The sequence below is a fragment of the Panthera tigris genome, chromosome E2 (genome assembly GCF_018350195.1).
Source record: "Panthera tigris isolate Pti1 chromosome E2, P.tigris_Pti1_mat1.1, whole genome shotgun sequence".
NCBI classification, from domain to species: domain Eukaryota; kingdom Metazoa; phylum Chordata; class Mammalia; order Carnivora; family Felidae; genus Panthera; species Panthera tigris.
Genome location: NC_056674.1, coordinates 33,432,248 through 33,448,615, shown reverse-complemented (window position 1 = coordinate 33,448,615; position 16,368 = coordinate 33,432,248). Strand labels below are relative to the sequence as shown.

General features: G+C 38.2%; 1 protein-coding gene across 1 annotated transcript; it reads left to right on the top strand.

Annotated features, from left to right (window-relative positions):
• Positions 1-18: 18 nt before the first annotated feature.
• NUDT21 (nudix hydrolase 21) lies at positions 19-15,034 on the top strand. Its single transcript, XM_007090184.3, has 7 exons — positions 19-270; positions 2,767-2,967; positions 3,821-3,884; positions 8,461-8,550; positions 12,597-12,672; positions 13,298-13,412; positions 14,695-15,034. The coding sequence occupies exons 1-7, from the start codon at positions 155-157 to the stop codon at positions 14,714-14,716; spliced, it is 684 nt and encodes a 227-aa protein (XP_007090246.1). The 5' UTR covers positions 19-154; the 3' UTR covers positions 14,717-15,034.
• The last annotated feature ends 1,334 nt before the right edge of the window (positions 15,035-16,368 follow it).

The following is a 16,368-nucleotide window of genomic DNA, read 5'->3' as shown; positions in this document are numbered from 1 at the left end:
GATGCACTTCCGGCGTGCCTTTACCTCCTCTTGCGCTCTCATGTTAATGGCGGGTGGCGTCTGCTGAGGAGAACGCGAATAACCGCTCCCGGCGCAGGGAAAGTCTCCCTGCCTGCCCCATTTCCTCTCGCCGCCAGTATTCGAGCTAGTCAGCATGTCCGTGGTGCCGCCCAATCGCTCACAAACCGGCTGGCCCCGAGGGGTCAACCAGTTCGGCAACAAGTACATCCAGCAGACGAAGCCCCTCACCCTGGAGCGAACCATCAATCTGTAAGTGCGGCCTGGCCTTAGCGCGCTGCCTTCGCGGGCACTCCCTTCCTCTTTAGCGCTCCTAAAGACTCCAGATCTTCTGGCGCGTCCCTGGCCCTCGGCGGGCTCCACGCCTCCCCACCATCTCCAGTCCCGCTCGCGGACGCGCGCTTTTGAAGATCCCTCGGGGCCCTTTCCTGGTCCTCGGGCGCCACGGGGTTAGAGTCCTACTTGGGAGGAGGGTTTTCCTTTTCTGGAGAGAAGGCTTGCTCCCCTGCCCCTCCATTCAGTCATTCTAGGAAAATCCCAAGTTTGTTTTGAACTCACCCCCTCCCCACGTCTCCAGAGGTAACCTACTGGAAAATGTGTGTTTATTTTTCCTGTCCAAGGTTTCTGTTTTCACATCACGTTTGTGGTATTGTTTTTGTGTTTTTTATCTGGTATGAATGGTGTAATGTATCGTTTTTGCAGTTTTCACTTTTCTGTAGCGGTAAGCTTTCGAGATCTCGGTATGAAGCTTAGGTTTAGGTTTTTTCTCTTAACTGCTTAATTGCATTTGGGCTCTTGAATGCAGCACATTTTATTCCCGTGTTCAGAACTAGCTGGCTTACTCTATGCATTCACCTGCGGCATTGACTGCCGCAGCGACCGGAGTCAACCACCGCGTAGGCCCCAGCTTAGGGTGGATTCTGTTAGGGTTGGGCTTTCATTCAGACCGTGGAGGGGACCAGCCTGCAGCCCCAGAGAATCCACTGTGGCCTGCGTTTTTATTTTCAACACTTTTCTGTTTAAGCCCTTCAAGCCCTTGCGTGTCGATGTCACTGACAAAAGTCATCTTGCAGTGGCGGGTAATTGGCGTTTGGGCTCTGTCTTGATCAAGAGATTGTCAGAATATCCTTTTTCTTTTCTTTCTTTCTTTGGGCTCTGTCTTGATCAAGAGATTGTCAGAATATCCTTTTTCTTTTCTTTCTTTCTTTCTTTTTTTTTTTTTTTTTTTTTTTTTTTTGCTTTAAATAATATCTTAGAGTTTGTGACCCACCGTGGTGCTGACCCTAATGGAGGAAAGGAGCCAGTTTATACTGGTCAGTATTTATAAGGTACAAGAATTTACTGATACTGGTGTTTCCATGAGAAACTTTAAGTGTTTCTCTATTTTACATTCAAATAAATGAACTTATTCCCTTCAACAGTGATTTGAAATGGAAAAGATGGTGGTTGTTATTGTTTTTATTTGGCAAAACAGGTGCTGGCTTGGAAAGTTAGATAATAAAAATGTTAGGTTTATTAAATCTGTAGGTAGATAGTGGTGTATGTACAAGCTAATATCTCTAGCTATTACATTAGCATAATAGCAGTTTAATTTCATATCTCTTCTTCAAAACATCTTCATAAGATTTCCATGAAGTGGAAAAGGTAATTTTTTTTTTTTCTTTTCATGTGAAAGCACAGCTTCTGGATTACTTTGGTAATTAGAGCTAGGGCTCACGGTTTTCTCTTGAGTTAACTTTATTCCTGGACCAATTTGCATCGAATTACTACGTAGAATTAACTTGGTGAAATGTTTTTATTTTTGCCCCATTAAAGTTATGGGTTGATGGGGATGCCTGGGTGGCTCATTCAGTTTAAGTGTCCAACTTTGTGGCCAAAGTCGTGGTCTCAGGGCTCTTGAGTTCAAGCCCTGTGTCAGACTCTGTGCTCACAGCTCAGAACCTGGAGCCTGCTTCAGTTTTCTGTGTCTTCCTCTTTCTTTGATCCTTCTCTGCTTGTGCTCTCTCTCTCTCTCTCTTAAACATAAACATTAAAAAATTTTTAAAAAGTTGTGGGTTGATGAATTTACAGAATGTTTCCTCTCCTGTATAAATACAGTATTCAGAAAAAAAATCACTGATGTGAACTCATTTCACCAGGGTGCATTATAATCTAACTTGAAAACAAGTCCTCTTCCCCACAATGTACTTTATTTTAGGAAATATTGCATAAATGCCTACTTTGTATCAGGCACTGGGCATAATGCTTGGTGTACAATGGAGAAGTCCCTGCTTTGCTAACTGAAGAGATGATGGAAAGTAGTGGCTCATCTTGTAGAAAAATAGGTATTAGTCTTTAACACCTATAGTTAATAGAATTTCTGATTAGATTGGTAGAGGAGTCCTAGGGAGCATTAGCTAGGTTGTCAATAGTAGTATGGCAGCTGTGATAAAAAATCAGGGGAGTATCAGACATCCAGGTGGCCACTTCTCTAAGCATTTGAGGGCCTTAAGGATGGTGTTGTCTATAGTTGAAAGTTCAAGTGTGGGTAGCAGCTTGATCTAATGGAAGCTCTGACTTTATAGTCCAGAGAGCTGGATTCTAATCTTTGCTGTCACATTAACTAGCCTTGTAACTTGGGACAAATCCTGTGTCTCTGAGTACAACATATACACTTTTATACCATAGTTTCTTTATCCGTGGTTGGAATCTGTCATGGTAAATTATTGTCTTCAGTTCTCACATGAGATGTTTGTCTTTGGATCACAGGTACCCTCTTACCAATTATACTTTTGGTACAAAAGAGCCCCTCTATGAGAAGGACAGCTCTGTTGCAGCCAGATTTCAGCGCATGAGGGAGGAATTTGATAAAATTGGAATGAGAAGGACCGTAGAAGGGGTTCTGATTGTCCATGAACACCGGCTACCACATGTGTTACTGCTGCAGCTGGGCACAACTTTCTTCAAATTGTAAGTGTCACTGGAAATTAACAGCAAGACAGCTTTTAGGATTGCTGTTTTATGCAGCTTTGGAATACAGTTTTAGACCTTAGTCATTTATTTCCGCAAACACTACTGTTAATGGAGTCTTCAGAAAGAGGAATTCATAAGTCATTTTCCTCCAGGGTAGTGCTCATTTATTGCCTAATTAGAAATCTGCATGTGTCTGTATATTGCTAATAATTGAGCCTGATAGAAGCCCTGTACAGCAAATAAGTCCAAATTCAATTTCTAGGTATCATTGTAGCATTACCAAGAACAATTGATATTATTTCTTTCTTAGGATGAATAGTGTTTATTTTTCTTAAAATGACTTACATATTTATAGATAACTATTTAGTTTTATCATTTAAACTTATAAATCTCTCAGTATTATACATTTAGCCCACAACTATTTGACCAGATTATACCAAAAAGGTCAAATCCTTAGATAGGAATTCTTGAAAAATGTCCCATTTTTCAGACCTAAAGAATGTGGTCCACTGCCTCTCTGGGCGTTTCTAGAATCCATTTTCACCAGATAGCTTCCAGAGAGAAGAGATTGGGATGGACTCATGGCCAGCAGTTATATTTGTTATGTTACACGTTTTGTTTGTTTAAAACTAGGGTTTGTGTACTGTTAGTCTGGTGACTTAATACAATGAATTCAACTTTCTAGCACATTCTTTCCCCTCCCTTTACATTTGTTTGCTTTGATTGCCTTAGCCAACATTGAAATATGTGTTATTCAGTTACATGATAGAAATTAAGCATTATTTTTTTTTCTTCCTGTTACCCTAAAATTGTATTAAGTTGAAAGCTGAAATTCTTAACTTTTATACAGACCTGGTGGTGAACTTAACCCTGGAGAAGATGAAGTTGAAGGACTAAAACGCTTAATGACAGAGGTATTTTTCCATTTAACCACTTTTGCAGTTTGATTCTTGCCCTGAATACCACCAACTTAATGGATAATTAGGCTTTTTATCTCTTGTGGAAAGGATAAATTTATTTTGAATAGTTTTCAATAAATAAAACATAAACAACAGTGTTACTACAATGTTTAATTTCTGCAAGTTGATCTTGTGCTTTATCTTAACTTTTTTTGTTGTTGTAATGTTGTTGTAACAATAATGGTTAATAAAAGCCAACATTTATTGAGTACTTATTGTGCTAGGCACTGTTCTGAGTGCTTTACATGCAATAACTCCTTCAACCATCACAATAGCCCTTGGAGGAAGTACTATTATTAATCCCATTTTACCCATTGGGATACTGGGCCCAGAGGTTCAAGTAACTTGCTTGATGTTTATAGCTAGTATGTCATGTGGCTAGAGATTTGAATGTAGTATTATTCCAGCGTAGACCGCTATAGGGTTTTGACAAGAGAATGATTACTGTTAAATACCTATTTTCGTTTTTGCACTTTTATCTTTTAACCTTCACTCAAATTGTGCCACCTTTTAAAAGCACTCTAATGTCTGCCTCTAAAGACTAGGGGCCAAATGTATATAGATGCTCGAGATTTTTGAGATTGCAGGTTGTTTTCACTTTTTAGCATGCAGTCCTTCCCTCTTTAATTGCAAAACTAATATACGTTTTGTGCCAAAACCTTGGCAGATACAGAAAAGCAGAAGGAGAAACAAAGCTAAAATCACCTGTAATTCTACCACTTTGACCTACTGGTTTATCTTTCCAGTATTTTTTCTAGTGCATTGTAACTTTTAAATATTGTGCTGTGCTTAGACTTCCATTCACGTGTGGTTGATTGGACCTAGTTGCTTAGCTCAGCTCCTTCTCAAAACTCCACCAAAAAGGAAGTAAAGAGTTTTTGTTTTTTTATTTAAGATATAAAGTCAGTAGGATTGAAGGAGTGTAAGATGAGACAAAAGCGAAAAAGAAATTTTAGGAGCTAGAAAGCAGATGGGCAAGTCACATGTGTCTTAGCAGAAACTCTCAACAGGAAGGTAGTCCAGGACCTAGCACTACAGAGCAAAAGGTTGAAGGATTGGAAGTGCCAGGTGCCCATGAAAGTGGGGGCATGCATGGACTGAAAACTGGGTTGATTGACAGTTTGTATAGGACATATTTCTATATCTAGGTCATCTTCCCCACTCTGTACAGTTAGACAAAGACTAGCTGGTGATTGATTGTCAGTAGCTATTCACTCAGAGAACACTAAGCATTGAAAAAGTAGAGGAGATGAGAATAAGTGAGAGTTTACATCCTCAGTAGTGAGACTTCTAGACTTCTACTAGACTCATAAAATGGTGACAACTAGGCTTACATACATACCCTGGGCTGAAGGTTGGAGGTTTTGTTTCTGGAGAAAGTGGCCAGTCCAAAACAAACAACCCTCCAGATGATAGTATTTGAGAATCTTCCCAAAGAACAGTGTGATCCTATCACAGAGGGGTGATAGTTAAGCATCTTATTGCTTTACCCCTAATTGTGAGCCAGGCTTTTGGAGAAAGTGTCTTAAGAAGAAAGAGAGTAAAAGAAGCAAATGAAAGTCAGCAGAAACAGAAAACTCAGCAACAAAATTATGACTCGTATTTTTGGTGTGATGAAAGGAGATAGCTCATGTGTGGAACACTGTGCCATAAAAAAGACTATTCAGCCAACAAGAAAGAACCCATGATATTAAAATGTTAGCAGAAACAAAAAATTCAGTAGAGGGTTAAAAGATTGAATTGGCAAAATCTAGAAAGTAGAATGAAAAGGTAAAACAAAGGTAAGAAAAGACAAAATTAGTGGGTCATTCTAGAAGGACCAGAATAGATTATAGATAAATAGAACAAAGGAGGAATAGCAAAACAATAACTCAAGAAAATTTCCCAAACGCAAATAACATGAGTTTTCAGATTAAAAAAGACCTATTGGCCTTCCCTCTATAATGAATGTTAAAAGATCCATGCAAAGGCATATCATCATGAAATTTTATTTTTTTTATTTTAGAGAGAGAGAGCATGTGGGCAGAATAGAGGGATGGTGGGGGAGGGAAGAGAGAGATAATCTTAAGCAGGGTCCATGCTCAGTGCAGAGCCCAACACAGGTCTCGATCCCATGACCCCAGGATCATGACCTGAGCCAAAATCGAGTCAGATGCTCAACCAACTGAGCCACCCAGGCGCTCCTGAAATTTTAAGTATGTAAGGATAAAGAGAAGATCCTAAAAACTTCCAAAGTTGGGGAGGGGAGGAGAGACAGGAATTAAATCCAAAGCATCAAAATTAGAAATGGTATTGTCTTCCTAGAAATAACACTGAAGTTAAAAGGTCTGGGAACATGCCTTTGTAATTCTGAGAGAACATGATTTGTGTCATAGAATTTTCTGTCTAATCAAACCATAAATCAAATGTGCAGGTAAAAAATTTATTTCTAGACCTACAGTTTCCAGAAATATATCTCTTGTACCTTTTCCCAGGAAGCTCCCGGGAACTTCCTGGGAGGGTGTTCATCACCAAAATGAAAGAAAAAAAAACTAAGAAGATACAGTATTCAGAATATAGAGAGGATCTAACAACACAGGAAAGAGGAAAAGGGAAGTCCTAGGCCTCCAACTGTGAGGCTGGGCTGAGAGCATCTACAGAGTGGTGGAGGATATAGAAAGTCTGTCAGTGGGGCGCCAGGGTGGATCAGTTGGTTGAGTGATGTCGGACTTTCGATTTTGGCTCAGGTCATGACCCTGGGGTCATGGGATTGAGCCCTGCATTGGGCTCCAAGCTAGATGTGGAGCCTGCTTGGGATTCTCTCTCTCTTCTTCTCCCTCCCTCTGCTCCTCTCCCCAGTTGTGTGTGTGTGCTCTCTCTCTCTCTCTCCAAAACAAAACAAAAGTGTCTTAGGAAAAAATGAAAGTGATAGAAAATTTGATGTTTTGAGAAAAATTTAAATTCTTGGGAGAATGTGGAGATGAAGTAGTGATAGTGAATGATAGGGATATATGAGATAGTTATTAACTCTGAAAGAAAAGGTTAGTTGCGTAGTAACAAAATGTAATTACGGTTTACTAAACACTCTGGTGTGTCTGATTCACCTAGTTACGGTAATTTAAGTACTGAATATAAACTTAATCAAATGGTGGAGGAGAAAGTATGAATGGAGGATGTAATTTTTGAGATCCAAATTCTCACCCACAGTAGAGGGTGTTAATGGTTTTTTTTCTTTAGGTTTATAAAAACATAATAAGGTAATCAACAAATGCCAAAAAGAATGCATTGAAAGTGTAAATGTAGTGTAGAATCCTGATAAACACTACCTCAGTCGGGTGATCAAGATTAACATCAGTGAAAAGTCCTCCCGATAGAACGTGCCCTGATGTGATGTGATGAGAATGGTACTTTAGCTCTGTGGTCTTCCTCTCCAAACTTCCCAAAATCTATAATCCCAGTCTAATTGAGCATTTTGCAAAATATCTGATCAGTGTTCCTTAAAACTGTGAAGATCATCAAAAACAAGGAAACTGAGAAACTGTTACAGTCTATGGGAAAAATTGTGCATAATTTAAATGTAGTAGCTTAGAGGAGATTCTGGGACTAGAAAAGGACATTAGTTAAAAACTAAGGATATCGCAATAAAGTATGGGCTTCCAGTTGATTATAAAGTATCAGTATTGGTTCCTTAGTTGTAACAAACGTCCTGTCCTATTATGAGATGTTAATAATAGGGGAAACCGGGTATGGGATATATAGGAAGTCTGTAGCATCTTTGCATTTTTTTTTTTTTTTTCTTCAGTAAATCTGGAGCAGTTTTTTGTTCGTTTGTTTCAAGTTTTTAAATTGTGATTAACATGTAGTATAATATTAGTTTCAGGAATAGAAGTTAGTGATCCATCAGTTGCTCATTACAACAATAATAACCCATCACCCATTTATCCCATCATCCTGCCTACCTTCTCTCCAGCAACCCTCTGAAACTTAAACAGTTTATTTAAAAACAAGGGGAATGCTTGTAAAAATAGAGGCAAGTATTGGAAAACAGCTAAGAGTTGAAAGTTGTAGCCAGTGGAAATTGGGAAAGTGGGACAGGGAACTTCTCATGGTAAACCTTGTAGAACCATGTTCGACCAATAAAAATGTATGGAGTGTGATTTTGATTAAAATAACTTAAGTCTAATGTAATGCTGCACAGATTTATAAAAATGAGAGTTGTGAATTTGGAACACTTTTTTCTATAATTTAGGTAGGTGGGTGATTTACATAAGCCTCAGCTTGATTCTGGAAACACTGTTGTATGTATGGCATTAGCTGATGTAAGTAATTCATCACCTTTGGTTTTCCATGTGTGGTCAGGATGTAACAACAGATTCGTTGGTCCTGTATAGTTATGTTGATGCTAGATTGCCATTTTGGAACTAATAGTGTATGTCTTGGGCCAAGTGACACAGGTAATATTAGATAAAAAGTCATAAAGAGGAAATCTATATTTTCACAAAAGAAGGATATAAATGGATTGTTTATTGGGTGTCTTATTTCTTTTTAACAGATCCTGGGTCGTCAAGATGGAGTCCTGCAGGACTGGGTCATTGATGACTGCATTGGTAACTGGTGGAGACCAAATTTTGAACCTCCTCAGGTCAGTGCTCATTTACATTTGCTGGGCATTTGGGTAAGTAGAAAACGAATTTAATTCTAGCCATTTGAAAAGAGTGTAGTAGAATTTGACTTGAAATTTTCTTTTCTCTCTCCTTAATTTAGATAAAAAATGAAAAAGCCAAGCATTTGTTCTTTTAAAGGAAAATTTCAAACATACAAAAGTAGAAGGAATAGTGAAAATACATGAATCCCATTACCTGTCATCCACAGGTTAACAGTTAGCAACTCATGGTCAGACTTCACCTGCAACCCCATTTCCCCTGCTCTCACCTTGGATTATTTTGGAACAAATCCTAGGTATCATTTGGAATGTAAATATTTCAGTATGTATTTCTAAAACACAAGGGTCTTTTTAAAAACACGACCACAATACACATTCTCACATTAATAAATTATTCCATGAGCTCATTAAATATGTATATCCCTTGACTAGTTTCAAGTTTTATTTTTATTTTGTTTTCTAATTTGTTTAAATTAGGATAGTCTCTTAAATCTCTTTTGGCTGGTTGGTTTCCTACTTCTTTTTTTCCTTGTAATTTATTTGTTAATGAAAGCAAGCTATTTAAAGTCTTTTGTGTTTCCATTGCTGATTGCATCTGCCTGTTGTCCTTGAACATGTAGCTCTTTGGCTTCTGTGCTATAAACTGGTAGTTAGATCAAGAGGCTGGATTTGGCTGATGAGGGAGTGCAAGGCTTATTTACCATAGGCAGTATATTGTTTATTGCTGCATAATAAATGATCCCCAAACTTAGCAGCTTAAAACAGCAAACATTCGTTATCTTCATTTCTCAGGTTCAGGCATCTGGGAGCTGCTTAGCTGTGTAGTTCTGGCTCATGGTCTCATGAAGTTATGGTCAGGTTGTCAGTGGGATTGCATCCCCTCCAGGCTGGACTCAGGCTGAAGGATCTAATCCCAGGTTCACACATGTGTTTGTCAGCGGGCCTCTCCTCCTGGACTGTTGGACTGAAGGCTTCAGTTCCTTGTTGGGTGTTGACCCTAGGCCTCTCTGTTACTGTGAGAGCGTCTCCACAGTGTAACTCCCAGTAAGGCAGCGGGCTTCCACTAGAGCTTGAGATCCGATATAGAGATAGTGACAGAGAGAGTGCTCAAGGAGGAAGTTGTGGTCTATTATAACCTGATCTTGACAGTGTCATACCATCACTTACTTCTGTATGCTATTGGTTGCACAAGCCAACATGGTACGTTGTAGGAGGGCACTGCACAAAGGTGTGGATACCGGGAGACCGTGGGGGTCATCTTGGAGGATGGCTGCCACCGATGGTATCGTGCACTTCCATCAGAAGTTTTTTAATGTCTGGTTGTCTCTTTCTGTAATGTTAGTGGCTCATTGATAATAGTTTTTTGGGTTTCATTACGGTTGTGGTAGTTTTATTAAGGAAAACTTCTCTCATCAACTATTTGGTTACCGTGAGGTATAGTTTGTATAGGAAAGAATAGATGCGTCTTTTCATAAGAATGAATGAATTTATTAGTATCCTCCAAAGATGTTATTCAAGAGAAAGAATAAGACAAAGACTTGGGTACAGACATTTTGTTTGGGAAGTGATCCCAGAAAGCAATAGACTGATGGGAGAGGGCAACCAGAAACAGCAATAGTCAAAAAAAGAAGGGCACATAATTGATTTTATTATAACTGGGCAACTGGATCCTGCTGAGGACTGTGAGGAACCATGTGGAATGTACCAAATTGTTCCATTAGAAGGATGGAAGACTGGAGATTCATACCCCATTGGATAGGGGTTAAATTAACTCCCTTGCACTTTCATGTTGAGTCTGAGCATTGGTTGATTTTTGGGGGCTTTGGAAATGCTTTGAGGCTGAAAAGCAGAGACTGAGACAGTGGCAGCAAGCTGGGAGCTTTCTAGCACTTCCCAACACAGCTGCCCTGAAATCTGAAGTGGGATGGGATCTGAGGTGGGTGATGAGGGGCACAAAAAGTGTGTTTCATTGACCTTTTAAAGTGTCATATGACCTCATGGATTTAAATACATGTGTTGTGTTTTAATCCATTGTAATGATTGATGATGGTACTGATGTCCAAGTTTTCTCACCTTTAACTGACGAGAGCCTCTGATCCTGAATCCTGTAGACAAGGCTCTATGACTTGGATACCTTCTTTGCATTATGTGGTGTTCCAGGTTAAGAATCATACAAAATACCAACCAAGTAAAGATTAGGTTATTGTGTCTGTCCTCTTCCTTCTGACTCTCTAGTATAGCTGAAGGATAGGAAGATAAGGCGCTGTGGAAGCTGGTGCTAGTACTCACTCCCTGAGGATTGTCCCGGCCTTATTAAGAAAGTATCCGCTATCTGGAAATAGTGAAGTTCTGGTCCAAAGATACATGAAACAATTATTGTAAACTTTTTATGGTTTCTTGAACATTCTTTGATCGAACTGGAAGCTCAGTAATAAAAGTTTTCCAGGCTACTTTCTAAATGCCCTCATCTCCCCTACCGAAGTGCTAGGACAGTTACTTTAATTCACTGAACCCTAGGGTTGGCTCTGCTACCATGAGGTGTAACGCAGGTGTTGTGTGTAGGTGTTACATGTTTATTTAATACACTTGGGATAGTGGTTAGGTGTCAGTGGGAAAAGAGCATGACACCGTCTCCCTGTCTTTTTGTATAAAGTGCCCTTGGCTTAAAATAAACACCAAGAGGAAGACTGGAGAAGAAAGGTTTAAAAGAAAAGGAACATGTAGCCATAAGTAGAAGAAAATTGGGGTAATTAATGCCAGTCACTTTGGTTTGGTCATGGTGTGGGAGCTTCTGTTTTATTTGAACCACAGGTCTCCCATAGCCTGTGCTATTCAAACTACTACTTACCTTTTTGTTTGTTACTGCCAGTGCCTGGTTTTCATGATCATGTAGGGAGCCTCCAAAGCCTGGGATGGTTGTCTTCGTTCATCATACTTTAGGGATGGCTGTGCTGTGTAATTATTCTGACTGGAATACTGAGATAATCCAGTGAGGGGTAGCATAGTGGGAAGTAACAGGCTTTCATGGTGTGATGATGGTTGAATAGATGAGGTTGAATCCTGATGTCACTACTTACTTGTGTAATCTTGGGAAAGACCTTTAGCTTCTCAGTGTAAGTTCTTACATTAAATGTGGGGGATATTACCTTCTTTTGGCTGCCTCTGTTTTATCCTACTCTCCCCTTATATCTGTTTTCAGCATTTTTCAATTGCCCTGCCCTCAAATACAACTCCCAAAGCCAAAGTAGATTTTTCTGAATGTATTATGGGGAGGTGCAGGAGAGATCTGTATCCCAGACTTTTAAAATTTGCTCTGTCAAAATTCTTTCTGAGATTGTAGCCTCCCCTCTCTAATTTTCTTTAGAATCTCTTAAGTTCTCCAAAATATTTTTTGCATTTTCACAAGCAACTTGATTCTCTCCAGCTGATAGGACTCCCCTTCCACTGCTCGTCTGGTGTTCCTGAAGTGTGCATCCGGTGTGTGTGTGGCATCATTGGGGGAGGAGCATCTTGTCAAATGCCTCACGGGCCATATTTAAACTTTTAATATAGCAAATGTGTCCACATCAGAATTCTAGAAAATTGAACTTAGTGATTTTTTTTTTTTTAAACAACTTTTATTAGAACCGTACTTAATGTCAGACTTCATTGGGTTGTAAATTTCTCAAGCTGTAAATCCTACGACTGCATATTTAATTGACTTGAATGGTTTTCTACTTATTATGTTGTGTTTATTAAGCATTTGTCTATTAGAACATCTGTTAGGTACTAGGTTTTGGTAAAGGCCAGACTAGAAGGGGTTCTAGTTCTCCCAACAGTATACATTGTATTGGGAAATAAACATATAAAGAAATAATTGAAACCACAGGATACATGTTAAGTAAAATTGTGTTGGGATTATGAGAACTTAGTCTCTAAAGGTTGATATTTGATCGTAAGATATGAAATGGAAGAAGTTGATAAATGTATGGAGTTGATTAAGGGATGTCTTGGCAAATACAAATTCTTCTCTTTTGCTATTTTAGTATCCGTATATTCCTGCACATATTACAAAACCTAAGGAACATAAGAAGTTGTTTTTGGTTCAACTTCAAGAGAAAGGTAAGTTAGTTTGTTTTCGAAAGCACCCACCTAAAAACTTTTGTAGAGTAATTTCAAGAATACTTCTATTGGTGTTTTCTCCACGTTCCTTAAAATTTTGGATTTATTCTGAAAATAAAAGCACATACTATGTTTGTACAGAATTCACTAGTTTTTCTTATATGTGTGCCAGTCATGCTATAGGGGGGAAAGTAAATTTAACTAGAGCATAAAGTGCCATTTGGTGGCATTTTGAAATAACTCTATTGATACTCACATTGTAACAAACTGAAAATTTTAGATGATCGATGAACTGATTTTTTTTAATACCATATGTAGATCTGTTGTACATTTTAACAAATAATTATTCCATGTCTTAAAAATGGAACTAATAAATTATAAACCCGAGGCTTTGCTCTTCTCCTTGTTCCCAGGGCCAGCACTTCTAAGGTGCTCTTACTTGTTAGCAACATGAACTATGAACTTTGCCCAGAAGATACAACCAAAAAATGTGTTAATGAGAATTACCTTATTCCTCAAAAGTTTCTCAAATGTAAAACCAGTGAGTGATGAATTTATGAATGAAGTAGAAGCAGTGATTGTATAAGAATTTACAGAAAATGAATACTGTTTTATTTTATTTTAGCCTTGTTTGCAGTCCCTAAAAATTACAAGCTTGTAGCTGCACCATTGTTTGAATTATATGACAATGCACCAGGATATGGACCCATCATTTCCAGTCTCCCTCAGCTTCTGAGCAGGTATAGAAAGTTGAACATTCTGTGGCTGATTAGTCTGAATTGCCAGATTTAAAATATTCTGAGCTGGTTGAGAAGGGGTAATTATGAATTTTGGTTTTTAAGGAAACTAACACGTAGATGGATTCATAGTTCATGTACAAGCCATAGAGTAAATGTGACTGACTAAAAAGTGTCCCCAGACTCCTCAAGTTGCAGCATGACATTCTTGTAAATACCAGAAGTGTACCAGCGGTGCTCTTCCCCAAATCTGGTTTATTTTGTTTTTACTGTTAAGATTGAAGTCTTCATTCAAAGAAGAGATGGTAAAATGGCAGTCAGCAGTGTATAATAAAAACCAGGGAAGTTATCTGTATAAAAATGTGGAGAATTGAATCTCTTGGTGTAATATGTTCTCTTTCGTCTTCAAAGCCTGCTATAGTTAGGCCTATTGGGTATGTGGGATTAAGTCTTGAATTTTGACATACATGGAGGTTTTTTGTGTTTCTTTCGGCAGGTAGAGTGATAAGTGCATTAAAAAAAAAAGTTGGCTTGTACTGTTTGAGGAGCCTTCTATGGATAGGGATCACAGAACAATGTGGTGCCTAAGAATATAGATTCTGAGGGCAGTGTTTGGATTTGAATTCTACCTTTAATAACTTCTGGCAGTGTGACCTTGGACAAACTACTGTTTGCTTGTTTCTTCACCTGTAAATCAGGGTGGTAGTCCCCACTTCATAGAATTGTGAGGAGTGAGTCAAATGATGCATCTGAAGTGCTTAACAATAGTGCCAGGCGCCTGGCAAATGCTGACATAAATATTCGTTCAAAAACATTTCCAGTAGTGATTTTGGCTTTCTGTGAAACCTTGTTGATTAGGAAATTGGTCTTTCTATTTTGTTACATGAATCAAACTTTATCTATTGCTCCTCTTGGTCTGATGATGGGTTAAAAGTTGAAGTATGACATAGGAAAAAGAGCCCTGACATCACTTACCAGGTATCAGGAACTGTGCTGAATGGCAGAGTACGATGAGGTATAAAAATTTTCCTTCCCACAAGGAACTTGTTAGTGGATAATTAATCAAATGTACACTCTTAAATTTTGTTTTTAGTTGTAAGTATTTAACAGCACTTATTTAATGTGTAAGATCAGACAGGTGAGAGAAAAGTATGTCTCAGTATAGAAAATGCCAATAATGTCAAAGGAGGGCAGAAATGTTCACATTTCTTTATCATCATCTAAGGTAAAAAACTTTGTAAATTATGCTGTTTTTAATAAAGATATTGTTCTTTCTAAAATTCAGGTTCAATTTTATATACAACTGAATTCCTGCACAGTGGAGAAGTAAAAGAAGCCGTCTCTGTGAGCACAGCTATAACACATTGTAGAATAAACATGGTAGACAAGGTTTTTTTTGGTTTTGTTTTGTTTTGTTTTTTATCTCGTCCCCAATCCCTAAATTGCTACCTACTTTCTGTTTGAATAGTAAAGTTAATATGAAGAACTAGATAGTGGTGTAAACAAATGTGATAAAGTTTAATTTACTTTTGGTTCTACTCCTACTTTTTGTACAACATTAAAGAGTATGGACTTCTTTCTATTTGTATTTTTGTTTTTCACATTAAACTTGGAAAATTCTTACAGGTGAGGACTGGTTTTTTTCCCCCCTCGTAGGCTGATGAATATTTAAAGACAATGGCAGATTTAGGTCAGTCGAGTTTATGGGACCCTTGTTCTGAGGTCATAGTTGGGGTATACTCCAAGGCTGTGTTCTAGATTTTTGTGACGAGGAACCTATGTTATTTTTGGGAACTAGATTTGCTTGATGGATCCCAAGGTGTAACTCCTGAAACAAAGCACTCTGAATTGTGCTACAGCAGAGCTGCCAGTATATTACTGACTTGTACATTTTATACTGATACGTTCAGACCTTTGTTCGCAAGCAACAGACCTTAAACATACGAGGAGTCGTTAAAATTGGCTACCTTAGGGAAACTTGTGGGAATTGGTATAAAAAGAGACCCATTGAGAGCTGATTGAGATATTTTTCCTTCACATAATGGAGGTATTAATTATTTGTGTTGTGACATTCTTAGTCATGGTAAAATAGTGGTCTGTAAAGGAAGTTTCTAAAAGTGGGTCTGTTAGGTTTTGAGCTCTTTGGATTGCAAAGTTAGTCATTTCAGTTTATATCCATAGAAACGAAAATTTGGTTTTAGCAAGTGACATAAGCCTTTTCAAAAATATTTTGGAATAATTTGAATCAACTGAAATGTAAGGACAGGATAGGGGATAGATTTTATCAGCCTAAGAGAAAAATGCCAAATTTTAAAAGCTCTTTAAAATAACACTACTAAATTAGGATCAAATTTTGGGGAATAAAAAAAGACTCCTAGGGCAAAGGAGTTTGTTGGCTGTGTCATAGCTTAATGGCCAAAGTATTTTGTGTATATGCCTTGTAGCACACTTGTTGATGGTAGGTCTGGTGAAAAGGAAATCTTGTAAGATGCAACTACTTAAGACAGATTGCTATAGTTTTTAATAGATAAACAGAAATGAACTATTGATTAGTTCTTATATCTTTATGGTAGTGATCACAGGCTTTTTCTCCTGAACATAGGGTGATTTGAAAGGTACATTGCATACTCTTCCCTATTTAGACTTGAAAAAATTAGACCAAGAGCAATTATGTTAGTAAAGGTTCAATTTTATTTAGTTGAGGTCCCATCAAACCATCACAAGGTTATGTGTCAAGTAGTGATCGAGACCATGCTCATGCTTTGTAGTAGGTGAGCACCACCAGGCTTTAGGACCAAAAATGATTAGTGATTTTTTTGTTTGTTTGTTTTTTTGAAAAAGCCACTAATTCTGTGGATAGTCATCTCCCTCAAGGGCTAACAGTCCCACTCCTCTGGTTTACATTAATATGTTTATAACTTACCATAATTTTCCTGGTGAGCTCACTGATTAGCTGAGC

What these genes read in the sequence shown, in the direction of transcription:
- NUDT21 (XM_007090184.3), top strand. Translation starts at nt 155, where the DNA reads ATGTCCGTGGTGCCGCCCAATCGCTCACAAACCGGCTGGCCCCGAGGG. An exon ending in CTGGAGCGAACCATCAATCT is followed by an intron (nt 271 to 2,766) that starts GTAAGTGCGGCC and finishes TTTGGATCACAG; the next exon opens with GTACCCTCTTACCAATTATA. An exon ending in GGCACAACTTTCTTCAAATT is followed by an intron (nt 2,968 to 3,820) that starts GTAAGTGTCACT and finishes ACTTTTATACAG; the next exon opens with ACCTGGTGGTGAACTTAACC.